The 23,077-nt window shown below is 40.0% G+C and overlaps 1 protein-coding gene across 1 annotated transcript in view; it reads right to left on the reverse strand.

The window, feature by feature from the left end:
- PHF8 (PHD finger protein 8) overlaps window positions 1-23,077 on the reverse strand; it is a 95,032-nt gene that overhangs the window by 49,490 nt on the left and 22,465 nt on the right. The window contains exons 3-13 of the mRNA XM_082681639.1: window positions 22,872-22,980; window positions 20,604-20,764; window positions 19,629-19,770; window positions 18,722-18,908; window positions 16,725-16,887; window positions 9,438-9,525; window positions 8,962-9,068; window positions 7,628-7,719; window positions 5,031-5,120; window positions 3,029-3,331; window positions 2,162-2,265 (exon numbers count right to left, since the gene is read on the reverse strand). Coding sequence (XP_082537765.1) covers window positions 2,162-2,265; window positions 3,029-3,331; window positions 5,031-5,120; window positions 7,628-7,719; window positions 8,962-9,068; window positions 9,438-9,525; window positions 16,725-16,887; window positions 18,722-18,908; window positions 19,629-19,770; window positions 20,604-20,764; window positions 22,872-22,980 — 1,546 coding nt within the window. The remainder of the gene's footprint in view (window positions 1-2,161; window positions 2,266-3,028; window positions 3,332-5,030; window positions 5,121-7,627; window positions 7,720-8,961; window positions 9,069-9,437; window positions 9,526-16,724; window positions 16,888-18,721; window positions 18,909-19,628; window positions 19,771-20,603; window positions 20,765-22,871; window positions 22,981-23,077) is intronic.

Consider the following 23,077-nt stretch of genomic DNA (forward strand, 5'->3'; position numbering starts at 1 on the left):
CCTCAGTCCCCACAAAACATGGCATTATTCTGGAGAAAAGATCAGACATAATATCATATCATCTATAAATATTTCTATACCTTCACTCCCTAGGTTCACTTAGCAGCAGCCTCTGGCAGGTGCAAAAAGGTAACAAGCAGCACAAGAAAGACTGGTGAGGAAGGGAAAAATGTCTCATTGTGTCCTCAATAGCCATTATAGGCTGGACCCTTAGGACTCTCAATTTTCTCTTCCCCAGCAGACCAACCACGGGTTCTAGACAAAGGCAATGCTCAACAGTCTCTCTAATCTTATTCTTCAGTAACTATGTTCTCAATTAACAAGGATAGCTCTGCTGCTTTCAGAATCTGCCCTGCCCTCACACTCCCTTTTCCCTTATTTCCCAGCCAGGTAGACCTACTACACTCACCCTTGGGATCTGAAAACAATCTTTTCCTACAAAAAGGCTGTTAACGTATCCTTGTCGCTTATGTTCCTACACTGTTCATACTCTGTACTTAACTCTTGACTGCTCCTGTCTGGTGTTCTGAGTGTCCAGATGGTAACTTTTACTGTCTTCCTTTGCCTCCCTACATGTTTGAGGGTTTCTGATGACCTACTTAGCTTCTGGCTATACCCACAACCATCATCATCACCACCACCACCATCACCTTTCATCTTCAACTTCATCATATTCATAAGAGCGACCATTTATTAAGCATTTACTATGTGCCAGAACCTGTGATAGGCACTTTACATGCATTACTTCATTTAGTCCTTCAACAACCCTAAGATAAGTTTTATCTATAGAATAGATAAAATGAGGACAGAGAGGTGCAGATACGTTAATTAGCTTGTCAAAGTCACATAGCGAATACGTGACAGAGCAGGGATTCAAATTCGGGATTGTCTGATTCCCAAGCTGGAGCTTTTTGCCAAGATGTGCTTTTATTTTATTCTTTTAGAAAACATTCTGTTAAAAATTATTTTAGGGTTTCCCTGGTGGCACAGTTGTTGAGAGTCCGCCTGCCAATGCAGGGGACACGGGTTCGTGCCCTGGTCCGGGAAGATCCCACATGCTGCGGAGCGGCTGGGCCCGTGAGCCATGGCTGCTGAGCCTGTGCGTCCGGAGCCTGTGCTCCGCAACGGGAGAGGCCCGCGTACCGGAAAAAAAAAATTATTTTAAGAAAAGTAATATGTGCTCACTGTATAAAATTCAAATGCTTTTGAAGTGAAAATTTCCTCTCTTGCTTCCCCTATTCTACTTTCTAGAGATAACTACTGTTACAAGTTCGGTGTGACAAGTATAAAATATGTGACAAATATATTTATTTGCATGGATGTGTATAAACATCTCTGGAAGGAAATCGTTGACACTGGTTTTCCATGCGGAGGGGAACTGGGGAACAGAGAGGAGTGGGAGCAAAATTTTTCACTATGTATTCTTTCACACTTTTTGAATTTTAAACCACATAAATTAAATTTTAAACCTCTTCAAAAAGGTTAAAGGAAAAGGTCTGTATGTTGCTTTTTTACACACACACACATATGTGCATACGTGCTTTTTTAAAAAATTAAAATGAACTATTCCTATATATTATCTTGCAACCTGATTTTTTCACTTAAAATATATCTTGGAAATCTTTTCACGTCAATAGATAGTAAACTCATTCTTTTTAAGTTACACAGCATTCTATTCCATAGATGTACCATAATTTATTTATCCAACCTTTATTGATGAACGTTTCCAGTTGCTTACTATTACAATGATACGGTGACTACTAAATATTTCTCTTTACACACCTGTGCAAATATTTCTGCAAAATAAGTTCCTAAAAACTGAATTGCAAAAGGTATATAAAAAACTAATGCTCTTAACCAGTATGCTGTACTACCTCCTATTCCCACCAACAGTTCTGATCCACTGACTTGCTGAAATTTCTAGAACTTATATAAGATTTTTCGCAGGATTGCCAATTAGTTCCAGACCTCTCCCCCTTCCCACCCCCAACACTACCATGGTTCTCTGTACTAAGGAATGTTATCTGATAATATCTGGTTATTTCCCCAAGCACAGTCCCTCCCTCACCCATGTCCCAATCCCAGGTCCCAATTCCATGCCTTGTCTTAGTGGCATATTGCCACCAACACCCAGCATCTCTGCTTCTTCTCCCCACCTCACCTGCCATTAGACATCAACAGGGCCAGCGGGCCCTCATTCCCATCAAGGTCCAAGTCTGGCGAGTCATCATCTGAGTCATTCAAGCAGGTACCAGTGATGTTGAACTGTAGGAGGAGGAGGCTCAGTTGTCACCTGTCTGGAACTCCCATGTGAATCAGAATGACCAGTTCCCTCTGTTTTCACTGGTTGAGTTCACTGTCAAAACCACCTGAACCAAGGCCTTCTGCTATGCTGTCCCCCCACCCCCAACCCAAATGATCACAGGAGCAGAAGGCTGAGAATGTATGGCTGGCTCAGGGGAAACCTATCCATCTTGCAAAACATGTTCCCTAAAAAGAGGTGGAGTATCTTCACATGCTTATGGAGGGCACCACAATCTTGAAGCAAGGTGGAGCCCTGGAGGAGGGCTTTTCTCAAGAACCTGTTCAAGACTCCAACCTGCCACTCCTATACCATGCTCTCAAATGTCATTCCCATCCCAGCATTTCAAGATTCATCTCAAGTGTCATGTTTACTGAGAAGAGCTCCTGACCATCGCCCCTACCCAGATAGAATCATCCCCTCCCGTGTCTCAGGGTCCCACACATACCCTTGATCGTGGCATCCACAACGCTTCATTGCACTCATTTCTTTTTATGCCTATCTTTCTCACTAGCCTGTCAGCCTCTTGAGGGTTATGTCCACAGCACCTATCACAGTGCCCAGCATAGACAAGATCTCAATAAATGTCTGTTAAATGAGTGGGACTGGTAGCCAAACACCAGGGGCCCTAAGGGAGGTGGGAGGACAGGAGAGCCTATCCTTTTTATACCCTGCTCTTCCAAGGGACCCAAAAGGGTTGGGCTGAACCCAAGGGCCAGCACCCACCTTTGCTTTCTGGGAACAGCCTGTCTTCAGTGCCTGATGACTGTATGTGTCCATGAGATTATAGCTCAATTGGCCAGCAGGCCCCAAGGCTGAGCTCTCCTTGCCCTTTCGCTCTGCCTTCTTGAAGAATTCCTTGGGCTTCAGGCCTTTCTTCTTTGAACCACATTTGGAGGGCAGTGACAGCCTGGACATGGATACTGAAGTGGAATGGGCTGGCCTGGTTAAGGGAATGGAGCCGGCTGGGAAGATCCTCTGCAGCCCAAAGATATTGCTTGTCTTCCCAACGTTCTGTTGGAAGATATCCTACAAGAGTGTTAGTACATGAGGGGGTTAGAGCTTACTCAAGGGTTCACTCTGCACTAAGAGCAGAGGTCTGTTTATGGCACTGGCGGTACTGCCATGAAGGGGCTTAAAGATGCTCCACATATGCACTTATGCACACCCTAGTTTTGGCACAATAAGTCATCAAGAATTTACTGGGTGGCATTTCTTTACCTAGCCATTGACGAGTAAGGAGAAGACGAGCAGAGGAAAAGCTCAGCACTACTGTCAAAACCGGAAAGGAAAAGACTCCAAGTGCAGCTGACATGAGACAGAAAATAACTGAGTACTAAAATGTGTGGTTCCAACTCTAAGGACCACAGGATTTGAGAGCAGGAGAGCGGTTCTAGTCCTAATTCTGCTACTAGCCTCCCACCTTCATCTTATTCATAGCAGTTATGCTTTGATTGGTTGTATATATTGAGCTTCCACATTAAGATTTCATTTGAAAAAAAGGATTTCATTGCTTCAAAACATTTGAAAGCCAATGAAAAATATATGATCCATCTCTTAAGTCCTCTTCCAACCAGCCCAAAGTTCTGTGTATATAAAACTTGTTTAAGTGGGAAGAGCCAGAGAAAAGGTAGGCCTAAAACCCTGAAGGATTCTGACAGATGGAAGTGGTGGAAAATGAGGTAGGAGGTGGACAATGTAAGCTATGGTGTAGGCAGTGAAACATGCTGCAAGAGGTGAGGCTAGAACCCCAACTTCATAGTAGCTCACTCTGACCACCCTTCAGCACAGATTTAGTGCCTATATCCTGGGCACTAAATGGAACCTTACAGCTTCTGAGCTAAAGGAAAGTTGAAACTTCCTCAAGTCCAATTCTCCTCTGGTGCCTTTGCTACTTCACCAGCCCACACTGAGTTCTCTCTTTGCTGCAGTCTATTAATAACAATGGCTCACATTTATTGAGTACTTACTCTGCCAGGCACTGTGCGAGGGGCTCTATATACATTAGCTCTTAATCATAACAAAACTGTGAAAAGGTGGTGTTATCCCCACTTTACAGATAAGGATACTGAGGCTCTGAAAGGCTTGCAAATGACAGAGCAGGAACCAGAACCCAAGTTTCTCTGAGTCTCTTACCACTGCACCTTACTGTCTCGTGGTATATGCCACCTGTTGAAACATGGCTTTGTAATCATCTTCAACCCGGGAGAACTGTCATTTTGTAGAATGTAGAGACTGAGTCAAAATATTAATAACAACAACTACTACTACTACTACTATGACCTCTGCCACCCACGACCACCATGACCCACCAGCAGAATTTACTGAGCACCTACTGTGTGCCAAGCCCTATACTTAGTGCTCAACCTGTATTATCTTACTCAATCCTCTTAATAATCCCTCAGTAGTTATTAGTTATCCCCACTTTAGACATGAGGAAACTGAGGCTTAGACAGGTTAACTTTGCCCAGGTTCCTCTACTAGATTGTGAGTTCTTTGTGGGCAGGCACTGTATTATTTATGTATCCTAAGCACCTAGCCCAACATGTGGCACGCTTGAGGTACATAATAATTATCTGAATGAATGAATAAATGAATGAATGAATAGGGTCCTTGGTGGGGTCTTCCCAATCCTTCCCCTGAGCTCTCATGCCAACTGCAAAAGCCTGACCTGCCACTTGAGCCTTGAGCCCTTCCCAAACGCCTCCCCTGCTCCCATGCTTCTTACTTCCACCAGGCGAATCTCCCTAGCCAGATCTTTAATGAGCTGTACGGTCCGCACTGTCTCTGGGATCTCATCCTCGTGGTCTGGCAGAGCCTGTCAAACAAAAGGCATGAGGAATAGATCCACACATAAATGAACTGATTTTCAACAAAGTTACCAAGGCAATTCAATGGAGAAAGGGTAGTCTCTTTAACAAATGGTACTAGACTGATCAGATATCCATATGCAAAACAAGAACTTCATTCCATATCTTGCACCAGATACACACACAGACTCAAAATGGATCACAGACCTAAATGTCAAATCTAAAACTATAAACCTTTTAGAAGGAAACAGAGGAGAAAATCATTGGGACCTTGGGTTAGGCAAAGATTTCTTAGGACATAAAAAGTATGAACCATAAAAGAAAAAACTGATAAATTAGACTTATTAAAAAATAAAAACTTCTCTTAGAAAAACACTGTTAAGACAAACCACTGACTGGGAGGAAATATTTGCAAAACATATACCTGATAAAGGACAGTGTCAAGAGGTGTGAGGAACTTAGTTGTGGCTTGAACCACACCCCTCAGAAAGTCAAGAACCTCAGCAAGATCCCTGGGGACAATCCAGCCTCTCCACTTGTGAGGACAGAACTCAATGTTGAGCAGCTACAAGCCCACAGCTAGCCCAACAGCAACCCAGGGAGAGACCTGTTGATTGTCTCTCTTTTAATTCATTTGCAATCTTATTTATCAATACATCTCTATGCAGACAGACAGCTCAAACTTTTCCTCTGTGACTTCTTCCACCAGTTTTGACTTGAATTCTGTATCCAGAGGACTGATAAAAATTCCTCAGCATTTCCTCCTTGCTTCCCATGGTTTGATTCCTTTAACTCTTTTAATCCACCTGGAATTTATTTTGGTGGCTGGGCAGTAATGGGGGCTGAGAACCCATGTGACCCAGCTGGATAACCTTGACAGCTCCCTCCTCCCAGCCCAGGGGCTCTGGAAGGGTGAAGGAGCAACTGCTTCTCTTCACAAAAGAGAAGTTGTCTGCACTTCACAAAAGACTTCTCCCATGAGTGTGGCTCCTCAGTTCTGTGTCCTACTCTCTTGCAGCTCCCTTTGGTCACACTGTTGGGGCCATCCTTTGGTCCCTGAGGCCATCCTGGCTCAGGACATGAGTGCTCAGGACCTACCCACCTCCCTCCCTTTTGGTGTTCCTGGGACAGAGTCACTCTGAAGTTCACTTCGCGGGAGGGTCAGTGTGGATGCAGAGTCAGAGATGAAACCCAAGGTAGCCACACCTGAGGGATGTGGCAAAACAGAATCGAAGGCTAAGGCCCAGGTGCAGTTGAGTCCAGGGAGCAAAAGAAGGCCCAAAACATGAAGTCCAAGGATATCTGGGGGGAAGGCTGTCAACAGGAAATGGGGAGATTGTGCACATTTAAGCCTGCAGTGGCTGAAAAGTTTCCTCAGGCTACTGTATGCAGGGGAAGGAATCTACAAAGAGTATCAGAAGCATAAAAGAATATATTGATATTTCCTTTTTTTGCATTTCTTAAAATTGGTTTTTAAATAAATTCAACATTTTGAGTAGGTAATCCATTCACGTAGTTCAAAAATCAAACAATATAGAAAGATATATATTGAAAAGCCTCAGTATCTATCTGACCCTGCCATCAGCTCCCCTAGCCCACCCCAACAGGTAACCACTTTTATTAGTTTCTTCTGCATCCCTCCAGATTGTGTCTTCAGTCAAATACAAGCACATACAAATATAATTCTTCTTTTCCCCCCTTTTACACATAAGGTAGCACACTATACACACAGTTCTACACTTTTACATGATAAATTCTGGAGATCTTTCCAAATCAGTAAATAGAGAGCTTTCTTAATCTCTTTTATAGCTGTTTAGTATTCAATTGGATAGATGGATATTGGTATATTCCTAAAAAGCCATTTTGGCAGTATGCATCAAGAGTCTTACATTTTTTCACATACTTTGATCTAGTGATCACTCTTCTAAAAATCTATCCTGAAGAAACAATCAAGAGATGAGAAACAAAGACTGATGCAAACAGCTATTTACTGCATGATTTTCTAGAACTATCCCCCAAATAAATAAATAAGCAACAATAAACAAGTGGTTAGGTAAGGATGGTACATCCCTGCAAAATAATATCATGTAACTATTAATGTTTGTGGAGAACTCTGGTGACACAGAAAAATTAAGATAAGCCAACCAATTCAGATACAAAATTATATGTACAGGGTGAGAGCAATCATGTTTTAAAAATGAATATTAAAAAAACAAAAGAAAGTATACCCAAATGTTAATGTTTATTCCCTCTGAGTTAAAATTGCAGGTGAAGTTTTTCCTTCTTTACACTCTTCTGTATTTTTCTAATTCTCTACAGTAAGCAGGTATTACTTTTCATAATCAGAAAGAAAGGTTTAAAAATATAATCCAAGGAGTCCTAGCCCAGTCCTCTACTCTAATCCTAGGAGCCCACAAACCTCCCTAGTTTCCTCCACGTCCCCAGAGGATCTTCCCAAAGCCAGTCCCTGCTGAGAGTAGACCTCTAAAGTAGGTAGAGAAATAAGTATATTTACTTCTTTCCTTGTCCAGGCTCTAAAGGCCAAGTTCAGGGCTTTACCACCATGGACCAGGTAGGAGGCAGGGTGTCTCCTGTTTTCTCGCAAACCTAAAGGGGGAAAGAGGAAGGTAGAGTGTCAAAGAAGCCATGCAGGGAAGTGAAGGACTTGTTAGTTTTTTTCAGGCAACCAGAGAAAATGCTCAAGGTTCTGAGCCCAACTCCATATCTCAGTTCTTATAATGGTGTTCATTTTATGACTACCTTGACATCTACTATCTCATTTAATCCTATACCCAACCCTATAAGCCAGATATCATTATCTTCATTTTATAGTTCAGGAAATGAGGCTCAGAGAGGCAAAGAGACAACCAAAGGCCACATCTGGTAAGTGCCAAAGCCAAGACTGAAACCTCATCTGTCTAAATCTGAGGCCTGTGCTCCTTCTACACTATTCTGCCTCTTGGGTTTCAAAATGTGAACACTCAGGAGGACAACTGCCACCTACACAGATCTGAAGAGCCATTAATGCCTTGTTCTGAGTTACTCCAGGAGGAGGTTATAACAAACATCCAGATTTAGGCTCAATAAAGAATTTTCTACTGAACTAAGCTGTTCAGAACAGAAAATAATAAGCAGTTAGTCATCCAGCCTCTGAATGAACATTTAAGTGACGGTCTGTCTAGATGGCAGAATAAGGGCTTGAGGTACTTCATAAGAGAGTGTACTCATTGGCCTCTGAGGTTCTTTGTAACTTTTCCTGGCCAAGTCACCTTGAAGAATCTCAGGTCTGAGTAAGGGAGCCACTCTATTTCCAAGCAGACCAGGAAAGAGGAAACCCAGCAGGTTGGCTTCTACCTGGGCTGATACCCAGGAACCAAACCAATGATGGGTAGTCAGGACTGGGCCTTGTCCCCAGGGGAAGCACGTCCAGGGAACTCTGACACTATACCGATTGAGTTTCTTATTTTAATTGGCAGGAAATAGGAATAATTTCACTGTGATCCAATTTTCTCAGTCCCCTTTGCTAAATAAAAAAGTTAAAATCCATGCCCTACCCTACATTACGATTAGTAAAAAAGCCAATTTCAAAAGATCGCATCCTTTGATTCCATTTTTATAGCATTCTTGAAATGACAAAATTACAGAGATGAAAAAGAGATCAGTGGTTTCCTGAAGTTATGGATAGTTCAGGGGGAGAGAGTGGGTGAGGTTATAAAGGGGTAACACTACAAAGATCTTTGTGGTGATGGGTACTGTATCTTGATTTGAGGTGATGGTTATGTGCACATGTGCACACACACATGGTCAGGGCAGCAGGGCAAAAAGGACAGTTGGCAAAGGGCTCCATACCTCGAAAGATGTCCAGGATATGCTTTCCCACATACCAACAGATGGTCTCAAAGTTGGGGAACTTGAAGAGGTCTGCTGTGCTCAACCGCTTCTCAATCTCATAGGCTCTGGAGGAAGTAGGCACAACAATAACAATGATAACAAGGACCCTGTTTACTAGGCACCTACTATGTATCAGGTATTGCTCTGGATGCTCTGTATCCATTATCTTTAATCCTCACAACTACCCTCTAAGACCTTACTCTATGGGTTAGGAAACTTGGGCTCAAAGTTTATGTGACTTGACAAAATTCACATAACTACTAAGTGAGGAAGAGGTATTCATCTTCAGACTGAACATCATCAGAAACCAGTATCCATTCCTTTCTGATCATCTTGCCTCCCTTCTATGCTGCACTCCTCACAATACCGGAGAACTCGAGGACTCTAGCAGATGGGAATGGCCAATTCGGGATCACCAGAGCTTCAGGACTCACTTGAGCTGCATTTCAATGTTAAGGCTGTGTAAGAAGTTCCCTCCAAAGGCAAGGCAGTCCACGGGGGTCAGCACAGCATGGATCCATCCTGCAGTGTAACAAGGCAAAAAACATAGCTGGCAGAGGGCCTTTCTTCTTTGGACATCACCACTGCCCACTCAGCTCAAACACAACTCCTTAGACCAGCCAGCCTGGCAGTAATTCAGAACATTCTAGCTTCCTCCACTCTCCCAACGCCCATCCTAGCCAAGTCTGCCATCATTATAACCCTGAACTGGACCAACCTGGGGGTTAATAAACTCCTTCTACTTCCCTTCTCTGCACTTCAAAATCTCTTCGTTGCCTCACCCACCCTCTCTCTTATTGCTAAGAAAGGCATCACCTCCTTGCCATGACTACCCCTTCTAACTCTGCGCTAGGTAAAACAAAGAGTTTTTGTGTTAGACAGACCTGGGTTCAAATCTTGCCGTTTTCTATATCTAAATATCCACTTCACAGGTTGGTTGTGAAGGATGTACCTAGTTGAAACTAAATTATTTTCCTTGCCCTTGACCCTATACTGCCTTCTGGGACCTTCTGATTTTTCTTCTTACATCTCTCTCATATTCATCTCCCCTTCTTCATCCATCCATCCTACTAATGGCTTGGTTCAGATCCATCATTATCTCTCACCTATGCTATTTGAAACAGCCTACAAACTGGCTCCTCTAACACCAGTGGTTCTTTAAGGCGTGATCCAGGGAATCCTGGGGCTCCTTGAGACTCTTTCAGAGCATATGCATGGTCAAAACTATGTTCATGATAATAAGATGTTATTTGTCTTTTTAACCCTCAGTATACAGTGGAGTTTTTCAAGGGGTACATGACATGATATCACAACACACAGAAGCAGATTTGAGGACACAGAAGTTTTCTGCTAACCCGAATATTAAAAAGATTTGCAGAAATGTAAATGTCAATCTTTTCACTAAATTTTTTTAGTTTGAAAATAGTTATTTTTCATAAAAATTATTACTTATGCTAACATGTAATGGGTTTATTCTTGTTTTTTCCTCAATGAACTAATAAATATATTTAAATTCTCAGTTTTAATTTATAATATGGTAAATATTAATAAATATAAACCACATAAATAAAAGCTCTTTGGGGTCCTCAATAATATTTAAGGGTATAAACAGGTCCAGAGTCCAAAGTGTTTGTAAACCACTGCTCCACACCAATCTCAACCTCTGAAGTCCATCCTCCACATCTCAACCCTAAGTGATATATCTGAAATGCAAATCTGCCCATGTCACCTCCTGCTTGAAACTCTTCAATGAAATGTACATCCACAGAAGAATAGATAAACTGCTGTATACTCATACAATGGAATACTAGAAAGCAAGTGAAATGAATGAACAATAGCCACATGTATCAACATGGATCTCACAATCATAATGTTCAGAGAAAAAAGTTGAGAAAAATACATCTGATTCCATTTATATAACATTCAAAAACATGTAAAACAATACTATATACTGCTTACTAAGGCATACCTATGTAATAAAGGGATAAAAATGCATGAGAATGATATCATCAACTTCAGGACAACAGCTAGCTCTGAGAGGGCAGAATGGGAATGTAATTGAGGAGAGGTATATACAAGGCTTCAAATATGTTTGTAATATGTTATATTTTTAGTTGAGTTATAAACACATAAATGTTCATTATATTATTCTTTATATCTCTTGCTACATCTGAAATATTTCATTAGAAATTAAATAAACAAATAAATCTTCAGTAGTCCCCAGTTGCCTCTGAAGTAAGTTCAGCCTGCCAACCTTTTCAGCTTCATCTGCTCCCAGCCCTTGGTCTTTAGGCTCCAGTATCCATAAACTGCTTCACACATCTTTGCTTTGTTTATGCCTTTCCCTTTATCTGAGAGCGCTTTCCTGCCTTTCTTTCCTTGGTCAGTCTCTATTTACTCTTCAGGTGTCACTCTTCTGAGAAGATTTTCACAAACCTCTGGCCAGACTAAGTGCTCTTCTCTGTGCTCCCAAAACTTCTGGTGAATATCTCTATTGTGTCTATTAGTACTGAAGAGCCTATCCATATTCTATCTCTAGCACCTAGCCCAATGTTGGGGCAGACAGTAGACATGAAATGCTTGTGGAACTCAGTAGATTGCACCCAGTTTGTGGGAATTTCTACCAAGATGCAAATGAATCCAACTCAAATCTCTGGTAGACAAATTCAATTCACCAGTTACCAAGTGCCCAGTGTACAAAAAAATAAACATCATGTGAGACCCAGCAAAGAATTCAAAGATGGGTGAATAAATGCATGGGAATAGAAAACTATAAAAGAGAAAAGCAGATGGGTATGGGGGTAGGAGGAGGGGGGCATGACTTGCCTCATCATATATTAAACATTCTATAAAACCAATGTAATCAAATCAATATGATACTGATATATGAATAGACAAACAGATCTGAGTAACAGAAAAGAAAATCCAGAATTATACAATATAATGTTCGACAAAGATGTTAGAATTATATAACACGAGTTTTAAAGGAGTCATCATAAAAATGCTTCAACGAACAATTACAAGCATGCTGGAAACAAACAAACAAAAGAAAGAGAAGCTATAAATAAGAAACAAGTACAAATTATAGAACTAAAAAATACTACATCTGAAATATATAATGAAACAATGGACTCAACAGAAGAATGGAGACAATGGAGAAAAGAATCAGAGAATTTGAAAACAGAACAATAGAAAGCACCCAATATGAACAAGAGAGAAGAAATAGACTGAGAGAAAAATAAACTCAGGAACCCAACAAGGACCTACTGTATAGCACAGGGAACTATATTCAATAGCTTGTAATAACCTATAATAGAAAATAATCTGAAAAAAGATAGATACTATATATATAACTGAGTCTCTTTTTGCTCTACACCTGAATCACTGTAAATCAACTATGTGCCGGTAAAAATAAAAAAGACAAAAAAATAAAGAACCATGCAATGGGACAGAAAAAAAACCCTCAGGAACCTGTGGGACTATAGCAAAATGTGTTACATTTGTATAATCAAAGACCCAGAAGAAAAGTTAGAGTGAGGGAATGAAAAGGTATTTGAAGAAATAATACCTAAAAATTTCACTAATATGGCAAAAGACATAAGCCTACACATTCAAGAAGCTTGATGAACATATACAGTATAAACCCAAAGAAATCCACACCAAGACACATGATAGTCAAACTGCTGAAAAACTAAATAAAAAAGAAAAAATATTGGAAGTAGCAAGAAATGACACATACAGGGAAAAAAACAATTTAAAGGGTAGCCAAAATCTTATCAGAAACCACAGAAGCCAGAAGGAAGCAGCACAACATTCAAGTGCTGAAAGAAAATATCAACCCAGATTTCTATACCCAGCAAAACTATCCTTCCAGAGTGAAAGGGAAATCAAGACATTTACAGATGAAGGAAAACTAAGAGAATCTGTTGCCAGCAGATCTACCCTGAAACTCTAAACAGAGAGGAAATGATAAGAGAAGGAATCTTGGAACACCAGGAAGGAAGAACAATGGAAGAGTAAAAATACAGGTAAATACAATAGACTTTCCTGCTCTTGGATATTCTAAATTATGTTTGACAGCTGAAACAAAAATTAAAACACTATGTGATGTAGCTCTAATGTATGCAGAGGAAATATTTAAGACAAATACATTACATATGGTAAGGGTAAAGAGATGTGAAAAGAGGTAAGGTTTCAACTCTTTCTTCAAACTGGTAAAATGTCAGTACCAGTAGACTGTCATAAGATAGATATATATGTATATATAAATATACACATATAGATATGTATGTACATATATACATATATACACATATACATATTTATCTATATATGTACATATACATAGATATATGTGTATATGTCTATGTCTATGTACATATACATATATATCTATATATGTATACATATATACATAAAACTAGAGCAAACACTAAAAAAAAAATCTATATAAAACCTGAAGCTGAAAACTTCATATGGAAATTCAAGGGGCCCAGGAAGGCTGACACTTCCCAATTTCAAAACTTACTACAAGTGTACAATAACTGAGACAGTGTGATACTGTCATAAAGACAGACATACAGATCAATGGAATAGAATTCAAAGTCCAGAAATAAACCAATACATGGCCTATGGTCAACTGATTTTTGACAAAGGTATCAAGACAATTCAATGGGGGAAAGAATGGTCTTTTCAAATTGTTCTGGGACATCTGGACATCCATATGCAAAAGAATGAAATTGGACCCATATCTCACACCATATACAAAAATTAACTTGAAATGGATGAAAGACATAAATGTAAGAACTAAAAAGAAAACTCAGAAGAAAACACAGGTGTTAATCTTCATGACCTTGAATTAGGCAATTGTTTCTTAGATATGACACCAAAAGCACAAGCAAAGAAAAAAAACAGATAAACGGGACTCTTGGGCTTCACAGAACAACATCAAGAAAGTAAAAAGACAACCTCCAGAATGAGAGAAAGTATTTGCAAATCACACATCTGATAAAGGTCTAAACCAAAATATTTAAAGAATTCTTACAACTCAACAATAGAAAGACAAATCACCTAATTAAGGAATGGGCAGGGACTTCCCTGGTGGCACAGAGGATAAGACTCCACACCCCCAATGCAGGGGGCCTGGGTTTGATCCCTGCCCAGGGAACTAGATGTCACATGCATGCCGCAACTAAGAGTTCACATGCCACAACTAAGGAGCTCGTGTGCCGCAACTAAGGAGCCTGCTTGCCTCAAATAAGACTTGGCACAATCAAGTAAATAAATAAATAAATAAATGGGCAGAAGTTTTGAATAGATATTTCTTCAAAAAAAGATATATAAACATACAATAAGTGCATGGAAAGATGTTCAAAATCAATAGCCATTAGAGAAGCACAAATTAAAATCTCAATGAGCTACAACTTCACACCCACTAGGATGGCTATAATCATAAAGACAGGCAAAAACAACTGTTGGGTAGGATGTGGAAAAATTGAGACCCTCATAAATCGTTGGTGGAAAATGCAGCTGCTTTAGAAAACAGTCTGGCAATTCCTCAGGAAGTTAAACACAGAGTTACCATATATATGACTCAGCAATTCCTCTCCTAGGTAGATATACCCAAGAGAACTGAAAATATATGTTAACACAATAACTTGTACATGAATGTTCATAGCAACACTATTCATAATAGGCAAAAAGTGAAAACAACCCAAATGTCTATAAAATGATGAATGGATAAACAAAATATGGTATATCCATACAATGGAATTATTATTCAGCCATTTAAAGAATGAAGTACTGATAACATGGATGAACCTTGAAAATATTATGTTGGGTGAAAGAAGCCAGACATAAAAGACTACATATTGCATGATTCCATTTACATGAAATATTCAGAAAAGGCAAATTCATACACAGAGAAAAGTACAGAAGTGGGGTTGACAGGGGCTGGGGGGGAAGAAGGAATGGGGAGTGACTGCTAACAGGTACAGGGTTTCTTTTTGAAGTGAAGAAAACTTTCTGGTATTAGATAGTGGTGATGTTTGCACAACTTCAAGAATATTTTTTTAAAAGCTGAATTGTACCCTTTAACGTGGTAATTTTTATGGTATGTGCACTATATCTCAATTTTTTTAAAGGCACATTTAACAAAATGAAAATACAACATATCAAAATATGTGACACAGCTAAATCAGTGCTAAGGGGGGAATTTATAGCACTAAATGCTTATATTAAAAAAAAGAAGAAAAGGGCTTCCCTGGTGGCGCAGTAGTTAAGAATCCACCTGCCAATGCACGGGACACAGGTTCGAGCCCTGGTCCAGGAAGATCCCACATACTGCGGAGCAACTAAGCCCATGCGCCACAACTATGGAGCCTGTGCTCTAGAGCCCACGAGCCACAACTACTGGGCCCACGTGCTACAACTACTGAAGCCCGCACACCAAGAGCCCGTGCTCTGCAGCAAGAGAAGCCACCGTGATGAGAAGCCTGTGCACCACAATGGAGTAACCCCCACTCGCCGCAACTAGAGAAAGCCCATCCGCAGCAACGAAGACCCAATGCAGCCAAAAATAAATAAATAAAATAAATTTATTATAAAAAAAGAAGAAAAGTCTGAAATCAATAATCTAAGCTCTCATCTCAAGATCAGGAAAAAGAGAGCAAAATAAACCCAAAGCAAGCAGAAAGAAGGAAAAACAAAGATAAAAGCAGAAATCAATGAAATTGAAAACAGAAAGACAACAGAGAAAATCAGTGAAACAAAAAGTGATTCTTTAAAAAGTTCAACAAAATTGACAAACTTCCATTAAGACTAACACACAATAAAAGAGAAGGCACAAATTACTAACATCAGGAATGAAACACAGGGTAGCACTAGAGACTTGGAAGATATCAAAAGAATAATAAAGAAATACTATCTCTACACACATCAATTTGACAACTTAGATAAGATGGACCAATTGCTCGAAAAGCACAAACTTACAATTCACTCAATATGAAATAGATAATTTGAATAGCCTAATACAGGTTTAAAGAAATTGAATGTTAATTAAAAACTTCCCAAAAAGGAAATCTCCAGGTCCATGTGGCTGCAGTAGAGAATTCTATTGAACATTCTGAGAAAATTTAACACTAATTCTGAAATCAAGGAATTAAGAAATTAGAAAGTCAAGAAAAATCTAAATCAATGGAAAGACATATGTGTTCATGGAAGATTCAACATACTAAAGATGTCAACTTTCCCCAAATTGAGACAACTATGGGGACTTTTTCAAAATAAATACACTCAGATCCCACCCCAGACCAACGATTTCATAATTCTAGGGGTGAAGCCTAGGCCTTTATTGTTTTGGGAAAAAAAAAACCCTACCCCCACCCAGGTCATTCTGACTTATAGTCTACAATGCCAGTCTCTCAGTCACTATCTCTAGAGTCATGGGGCTAAGAGTCCTGTTTTCTATCTGTCCACCAAGTTGACATCAGTCCAGTGCAAAGGAGCTATCAACTTCCTCCTGGACCTCCCCAAGAAACCACACTGCCCACTGGCCACCACTCGCATTTTCTTGATGTCCACTTCTGAGCCTTCAACTGATATGAGAGGGATATCTCACATAATCAGATCAACACATTATGGGAAGGGGTTGGTTCCAGTGCCACAAGCTCTCTTCCTCTTCCCACCTTCCTCAAACCCTCCCAGAGGAGCCCAGGGAAGACCTGTAGGAATGAAAAGTGTCTGTCCTTGCTTCACAGAACACTTGTAGCACTTGTCCACCTGGTCCCCAAAGAACATCTCATTCTGGTTAGAGGAGCTGCTCCAGCACTCAAAGAGAGTCAGGTTGGCATTTGTTGGGCGGATCAGGTAGAAGATCTTCTCACCCTGAAACAAAGAAAGATTGACATGTCAAAAATATCAAAGGTTTCCAGAGAAGTCTTCTGGGAGTCTCCAAAAGAATATTCTCTCTCTCATGTTCCAAGACCATGTAGTATGCTAGAATTCCTTCTGTCCAAGGATCATTTATATATATATTTGGAAAACTTCAGAAGTCCTTTTGCACTTTGTACTTTTAAGCTTCTATAAAACTGACAAAAACAATTTGGAAAGGACATTTCAAACAAAATTGTCAACTTAAGACAAATGTACACCAAAGGCTCCTATTTTAGATGCAATGCCAAATGAAAAATGGCCTCTATAGATGAGTAGATCAATATTACTAGCCCTAGGAGAATTTAAGGCCACATTACTAATGAGAAGAAAATTGAATTTGCCTTTAAATGCCATTTACAGAGAGCATTCCTTCTCACACCTGCAATCAAAGCTAATAAAAGTTTAAAAGTTCAGTAATCACCCAAGGACTTCTGTAAGATTATATGTTGGATGATTATCTGTTGGAAGAACATATTATTTCCTAACTATGTTTTGCCTGGATAATCACCAGATAGATAATTTGGCAGAAAAGAAAAAAACCCACTAGCACAAAAATATCCCCAACCCATAGCTTGATTAGTTTAACCAATATTTCATAATACATTTCAATGTAGAAAATTATCTACTAGAAATTATTTACTGTACAATTAGAGAAATTTGAATCAGATCTGTAGATTAGATAACAGTATTATATCAATATTAATTTTCTGATTTTGATAACTATACTGTGGTTATATAAGAGAATACCCTTGTTTTTAAGAAATACACACTGAATTATTACGAGATAAAGGGACACCTTGTCTGAAACTACTCTCAGGTGTTTCAGAAAAAATATTTATATAAAACCATTTTATTATGTTTGCTTCAGAGAAAGAAAGAGTATAATAAAATAGTAACATGGGAATCTGAGTGAAGGGCACACAGGAAATCTTCCTATTATTTTTGCAATTTTTCTATGAAAAAGAAACTATTTAAAAATAAAAAAGTTAAATCTAACATTTGCATAATAGCACTTTCATTTACACACTCCAATTTCTTCATGATAAACCAATGAAAACAACTAGCTCAAGATTTGTGATCATTTGGACAAGAGCCATATCCAAGTTTTCTGCTCTTTCCTTGGCGTTTCTGATAAGAAAGCTAAATAGCATGAACAGTGGTGGAGAACAATAAAACTTACTTAAGAAATTTATTTTCCAGACCTCAAAAATCCTTTGTAGTCACTGACAATCAATATGCTAATTATAAAATTGTAACGACCACTAAAAGGGAAACTACAGAAAGGCTGACATTAAAAAAAACCATCTCATACGTGCTCTATCTTGATGGTGGTGGCAGTCATGCAACTATTTATACAATTGTCAAAAATCATCAAACTATACACTTAAAACAGGTGAACGTTATGGTATACAAATTATAACTCAATAAACTTGGAGGGGAAAGGGAATTTCTCATGTTACCAGAAATGTCTGCAGTAAATATGGACATTTCCATACATAGCGGTAGGAGTACAGGTTGGTTCAATTAAGATAACAGTCAGAGAAAACCTTAGGCATCTGCTGTTATTAAAAAAAAATAAAAGTTAACCATCAAAACTGTAAAGTAGAGACAATTTATATGGCATATCCACTCAGTACCCAACCCTGATAGAGCAGTTATGTTGAAATGTCACCCAAATAGAATCTGGGATGCAGGTAGGCCTTAGCAGCCTGTCTTTATGCTGCCACCTGAAACAAACAGGGAGGCCCAAAGCCTGGCTGTCTTCAGAAGCCATAGCCATTCTTACCTTGAGCACATGGTACCAGACCGACGTGCCACCAAAGTCAATGTGAAAGTCTGTATAACTATCCCGCACGCTCATGAGGCAGTACTTCTGCACGTTGGGCCTCTCAAAGATACACTCCTCTGGCCACAAGTTCTCCACCCATGAGAGCTTCCGAACAATCTTGGGTGTCTCCACAAAGTTAGAAAGCCTATCAAGGAAGGGGTGGAGAGCAGATGTCAGCTGATTGGGAATTGAAGGCTGAAGCCTGAATAAAATGCCCCCCATCCCAGTGAGACTCAGATAAGAGAAAGAAGTTCTCTCCACAGAATCCCAAAGAGCACACAGGACACTTATTTTTGTAAGTCCAGTCAGCATCCTCATTCCACTCAGCTCTGGAATTCCCAAGTCCCAGCTCCATAGCCTTCCCCAGTCAAAGGTGATCATTTCCTCCACTAAATGCTCAGAATCTCCACACCCGGGTCCACTCACTTGGCACATGGTGTATAACAGTATTGTACTGTCCCCATGTTGTAGTGTCTTCTTTATGAGGAACAATTAGAGAAACCTCTCAGGGCTCAGTTCCAGGTAAAGAAGTGTTTACCTGGGACAGAGGACCTATCCTGGGAGTTAAACGGTGACCATGCCACAATCTAAACACCAAAAAAAGGTCTAAGAAAGCTGTCCTAAATCTTGAAGGAAACAAAAATTAAAATAGCTACTGTATAATCTATCCTATGCTAGAAATTGTAAAGGAGAAATATGATTTGGTTGTTATAATGTAAGCAGCTACCCTAGAAAGTATAAACCAGCTCCTCATCCCAAAGGAAGAAACCACCGGGAAGAAGGGAAAGGAACACTAATATACACTCAGTATATCACAAGTCCTAGGCACTTTGTGAGGCTTTTTACTTACCCCTCTCCCTCTTACCTGGTATCAGAGAATTCCAAACTAATGACATTGAGGACTTTTTCCCTCTTCCCGCTATAATAATATTTCACAAAATCACCAAGCTTCATCTTGCAGTCGGCCTGGCGGGTCACATCAATCACATCAATCTCTTTGTCAGAACCTGGAGTAAAGAGATGGATTCTGCACCAAGTCCCAGAGATCAGAGAAGACTCTCACATCCCCTAACCAGTCCCTAAAATGACCTTACACTGAAAACTTCTCACTGTATTTGTATGTGCATAAATGGGAAGTGGGGGTAGGTATTCCTCACACTCTACTTAGACCTATGTGCCAGGTCCAGGCCTGCTAAGGCAACAGAACTGCCTGACACATAGTCTCACTCACAGTACTATCCACCTGCCTGGGCCCTGCTTCCTCACTTCTCTTCCTATCCCCCAAAACTCATGTCCAGAACACAACTAGCATGTGAGGGCAAAAGTCAAAGGCTTTTTCATCTCAACAGAGGACAGAGAGGCCATAACAATCCTTGGAATTCCCCAGGTAAAAGATGGGGCTCAGCCTGGGGTTTTGTGGTGTGTTAGGAGGAAAAGGAAGGGTAGGCTAGGATTTTGGTTCCAGCTTTGCCTAAGAAGACTCGGCGGGGGCTTCCCTGGTGGCGCAGTGGTTGAGAGTCTGCCTGCTGATGCAGGGGACACGGGTTCGTGCCCCGGTCCGGGAAGATCCTACATGCCGTGGAGTGGCTGGGCCCATGAGCCATGGCCGCTGAGCCTGCGCGTCCGGAGCCTGTGCTCCTCAACGGGAGAGGCCACAACAGTGAGAGGCCCGTGTACCGCAAAAAAAAAAAAAAAAAAAAGAATGACTCTGGGCAAGGCACTTCACCTCAAATTCCCAAGATAGCTAGAAAGGAAATGCAAAACGTAGACTGGAGGGGAAGGGTCATACGTTTTGATGGGAGTGAACAATGTCACAGTTAAGAGGGTCTGTGGTGCTTACCAACATAGTGTTCCACATCCCTCACAGTGAATGATGGTGAGGGCAGCGTCATCCCCAATCCATCCTTCTTCAAGACCAGGATGGGCACACTGAAGCTATTCTCTTCCAGGAATTCCACGGTCAGCTGACTTCCAGTGGGCTTCAGAATCACTTCATCTGAGCTGTGGGCCACATGAGAGAAAGCCTGAACCCTAGAGGCCCTGCTACTGAAGGCCTCACTGGATGCTGTCACTCACCCAAAGGGTGGGGTCTTCCTGAGGGGACCTAATGTTGGCTGGCAACTAATGAGTGGCATAAACTTCACCTGCCAGGGAAGAAATGACCTATCGAAGGCAAGAAGCCAGGTCACTGGCAGAGGTGGTAAGCTAAATCCAGGATAGCCTGTCAATATGGTGCTCTTCTCTAGATGACAAAGGAAGAAATCACTCAACAGCCTGCCCAGGAAGAAAAGACATACCTGACAAGTTTAGCTAAATTACTCTAACCCAGAGCAGCACTACCCCATTTTAAACACTGGCAAATAAAGAGAAAAGACTAATTTAAAAACAAAAACAATTTTTATAGCCACTCTCTTGACACACATACTTCGTTAACTAGAAAACAGGAGTTTCTGGTTTTCTTAAAATCATGCTGGAGAAAAGACTGGCTATTTGACAAATTGTGTTGGGACAAACATCTGGAAAAATATTAAGATCAAAGTCTATCTCACTCTTTAAGTAATTCTAGATGGAACAAAGATCAAATTAGAAAAAATAAGGCCATAGAGTAGTAGAAAAATTATCGGAGAGACAAGGCCCAGTAATCATTATAAATAGTAATAGTAAATTTAAGTAAAAATTAAAATTTTCTGCAAGGAAAGCTATTACAAATCAGTATGAAATAGGCAGTAACCCAACAGAAAAACTGTTAAACAATGTTGAGAAGGCAGTTAACAGAGAAAGAAATAAAGATGACTTATAAATGTACGATAACAGACATGCTTCCTTCATAACTAAAGAAATGCAAGTGGAAACAATGAAATCTCATTTTTTATCTTATCAGAAAGGCAAAAAAGTTTGATAATAAACAGTGTTGGCCAGGATATAGGAAAACAGGTACCCTCACACATTGTCTAGTGGGAGTATGAAATAGTGTGGCCACTTTGAAAACAATCTGGCAATATTTATAAACATTTTTAAAGCACATACCCTTTGACCTAGCAATTTCATTTTTAGGTAGTAAATCTACACATATACTCACCCACATATGCAAAAACCTAAGTACAAAGACATTCACTGCGCATTTTTTTTCTAATAGCAAAATACTAGAATTGATTTAAATATTCATCAACAGAGGACTGGTTAAATAAATTATACATCCATACAGTGGAGTACTAAACATCCATGAAAAAGAATGAAGAACATCTGTATATGCTGTTATGGATTGATCTCCATAATTTAGATTTTAAAAAAAGCAAGATGTAGAACAATAAGTGTGTCTGTTTGTGTTTTTTAATAAACAAGGTGACACACACACACACACACACACACACACACACACACGTTTGTATAAGCAAAAACTATTTCTGAAAGAATGCACAAGAAATTGGTTGACTCTGGAGAAGGGACCTGAGGGGTCTGGGGTAGAAAGGAGACTCACTGCCTTTAAATAAATAAAACAAAATTTATTAAGTTGAAGAAACACTTATAATCCTAAATAACACTTCAATTATAGGAAAGCTGGAAAAGGTCAAATGAATTAAAAACTAAGCAAAAGAGAATGCTTTATTCATTAATTTTTCTAACACTATTTTTGCTCAATTCAAGTAATTTATTTAATAAGCCCATCTTAATTTTCTAAAAGAAAAAAATTTTTTCTTGATTTTAAAAGAAATACATGACTACTCAAAAAAAATTTTTTTCCAAAGAGTTTCATCTTCTCTACAATGAGAGAATTAAACTTTCTGATTTTTAAGACTCCTTCTAGTTATAGCATTCCCTGGGTGCATGTAAATATCCTCTCCTGACTGAGGCGAAAACTGCCTATCTACCAAAAGTTTCTACAAGTGGACCTTAATGTACTCTGCACATCAAATGAAACTCTAGCAATGTTTCTCAGAAACTGACTAAAACAGAAGATCCCTCCCCAGAGGGAACTCACAGAGCCCTGCAGACATCCCCAGATGGTGGAGGTACCCAGTGCGACAGCCAGTGGGAAAGCTGGGAAGAGATGGGCCCCAGCTTCCCAGAGCCCTGGCATTCACTGGCCCTTGGAGTACGGGGTCCTCACCTGTCAAAGGTCCTACTCCGAAGCTCTCGAATGAACGTAGGGCTTCCCGTCTTCACTGGCTTCCCCTTGTGTGTATCATGGCCTTTTGAAGATACACGGCGTTTTTTCACTAAGTCAGTAAAAGACAAGACACTGTCAGTCAAAATGGCTACAAGCTATGGTTCCAAGAGCAAACGCCTCAGCAGATCCTGCTTCTCTTCCAATCT

The sequence above is a fragment of the Grampus griseus genome (genome assembly GCF_964374135.1).
Source record: "Grampus griseus genome assembly, chromosome: X".
NCBI lineage: Eukaryota > Metazoa > Chordata > Mammalia > Artiodactyla > Delphinidae > Grampus > Grampus griseus.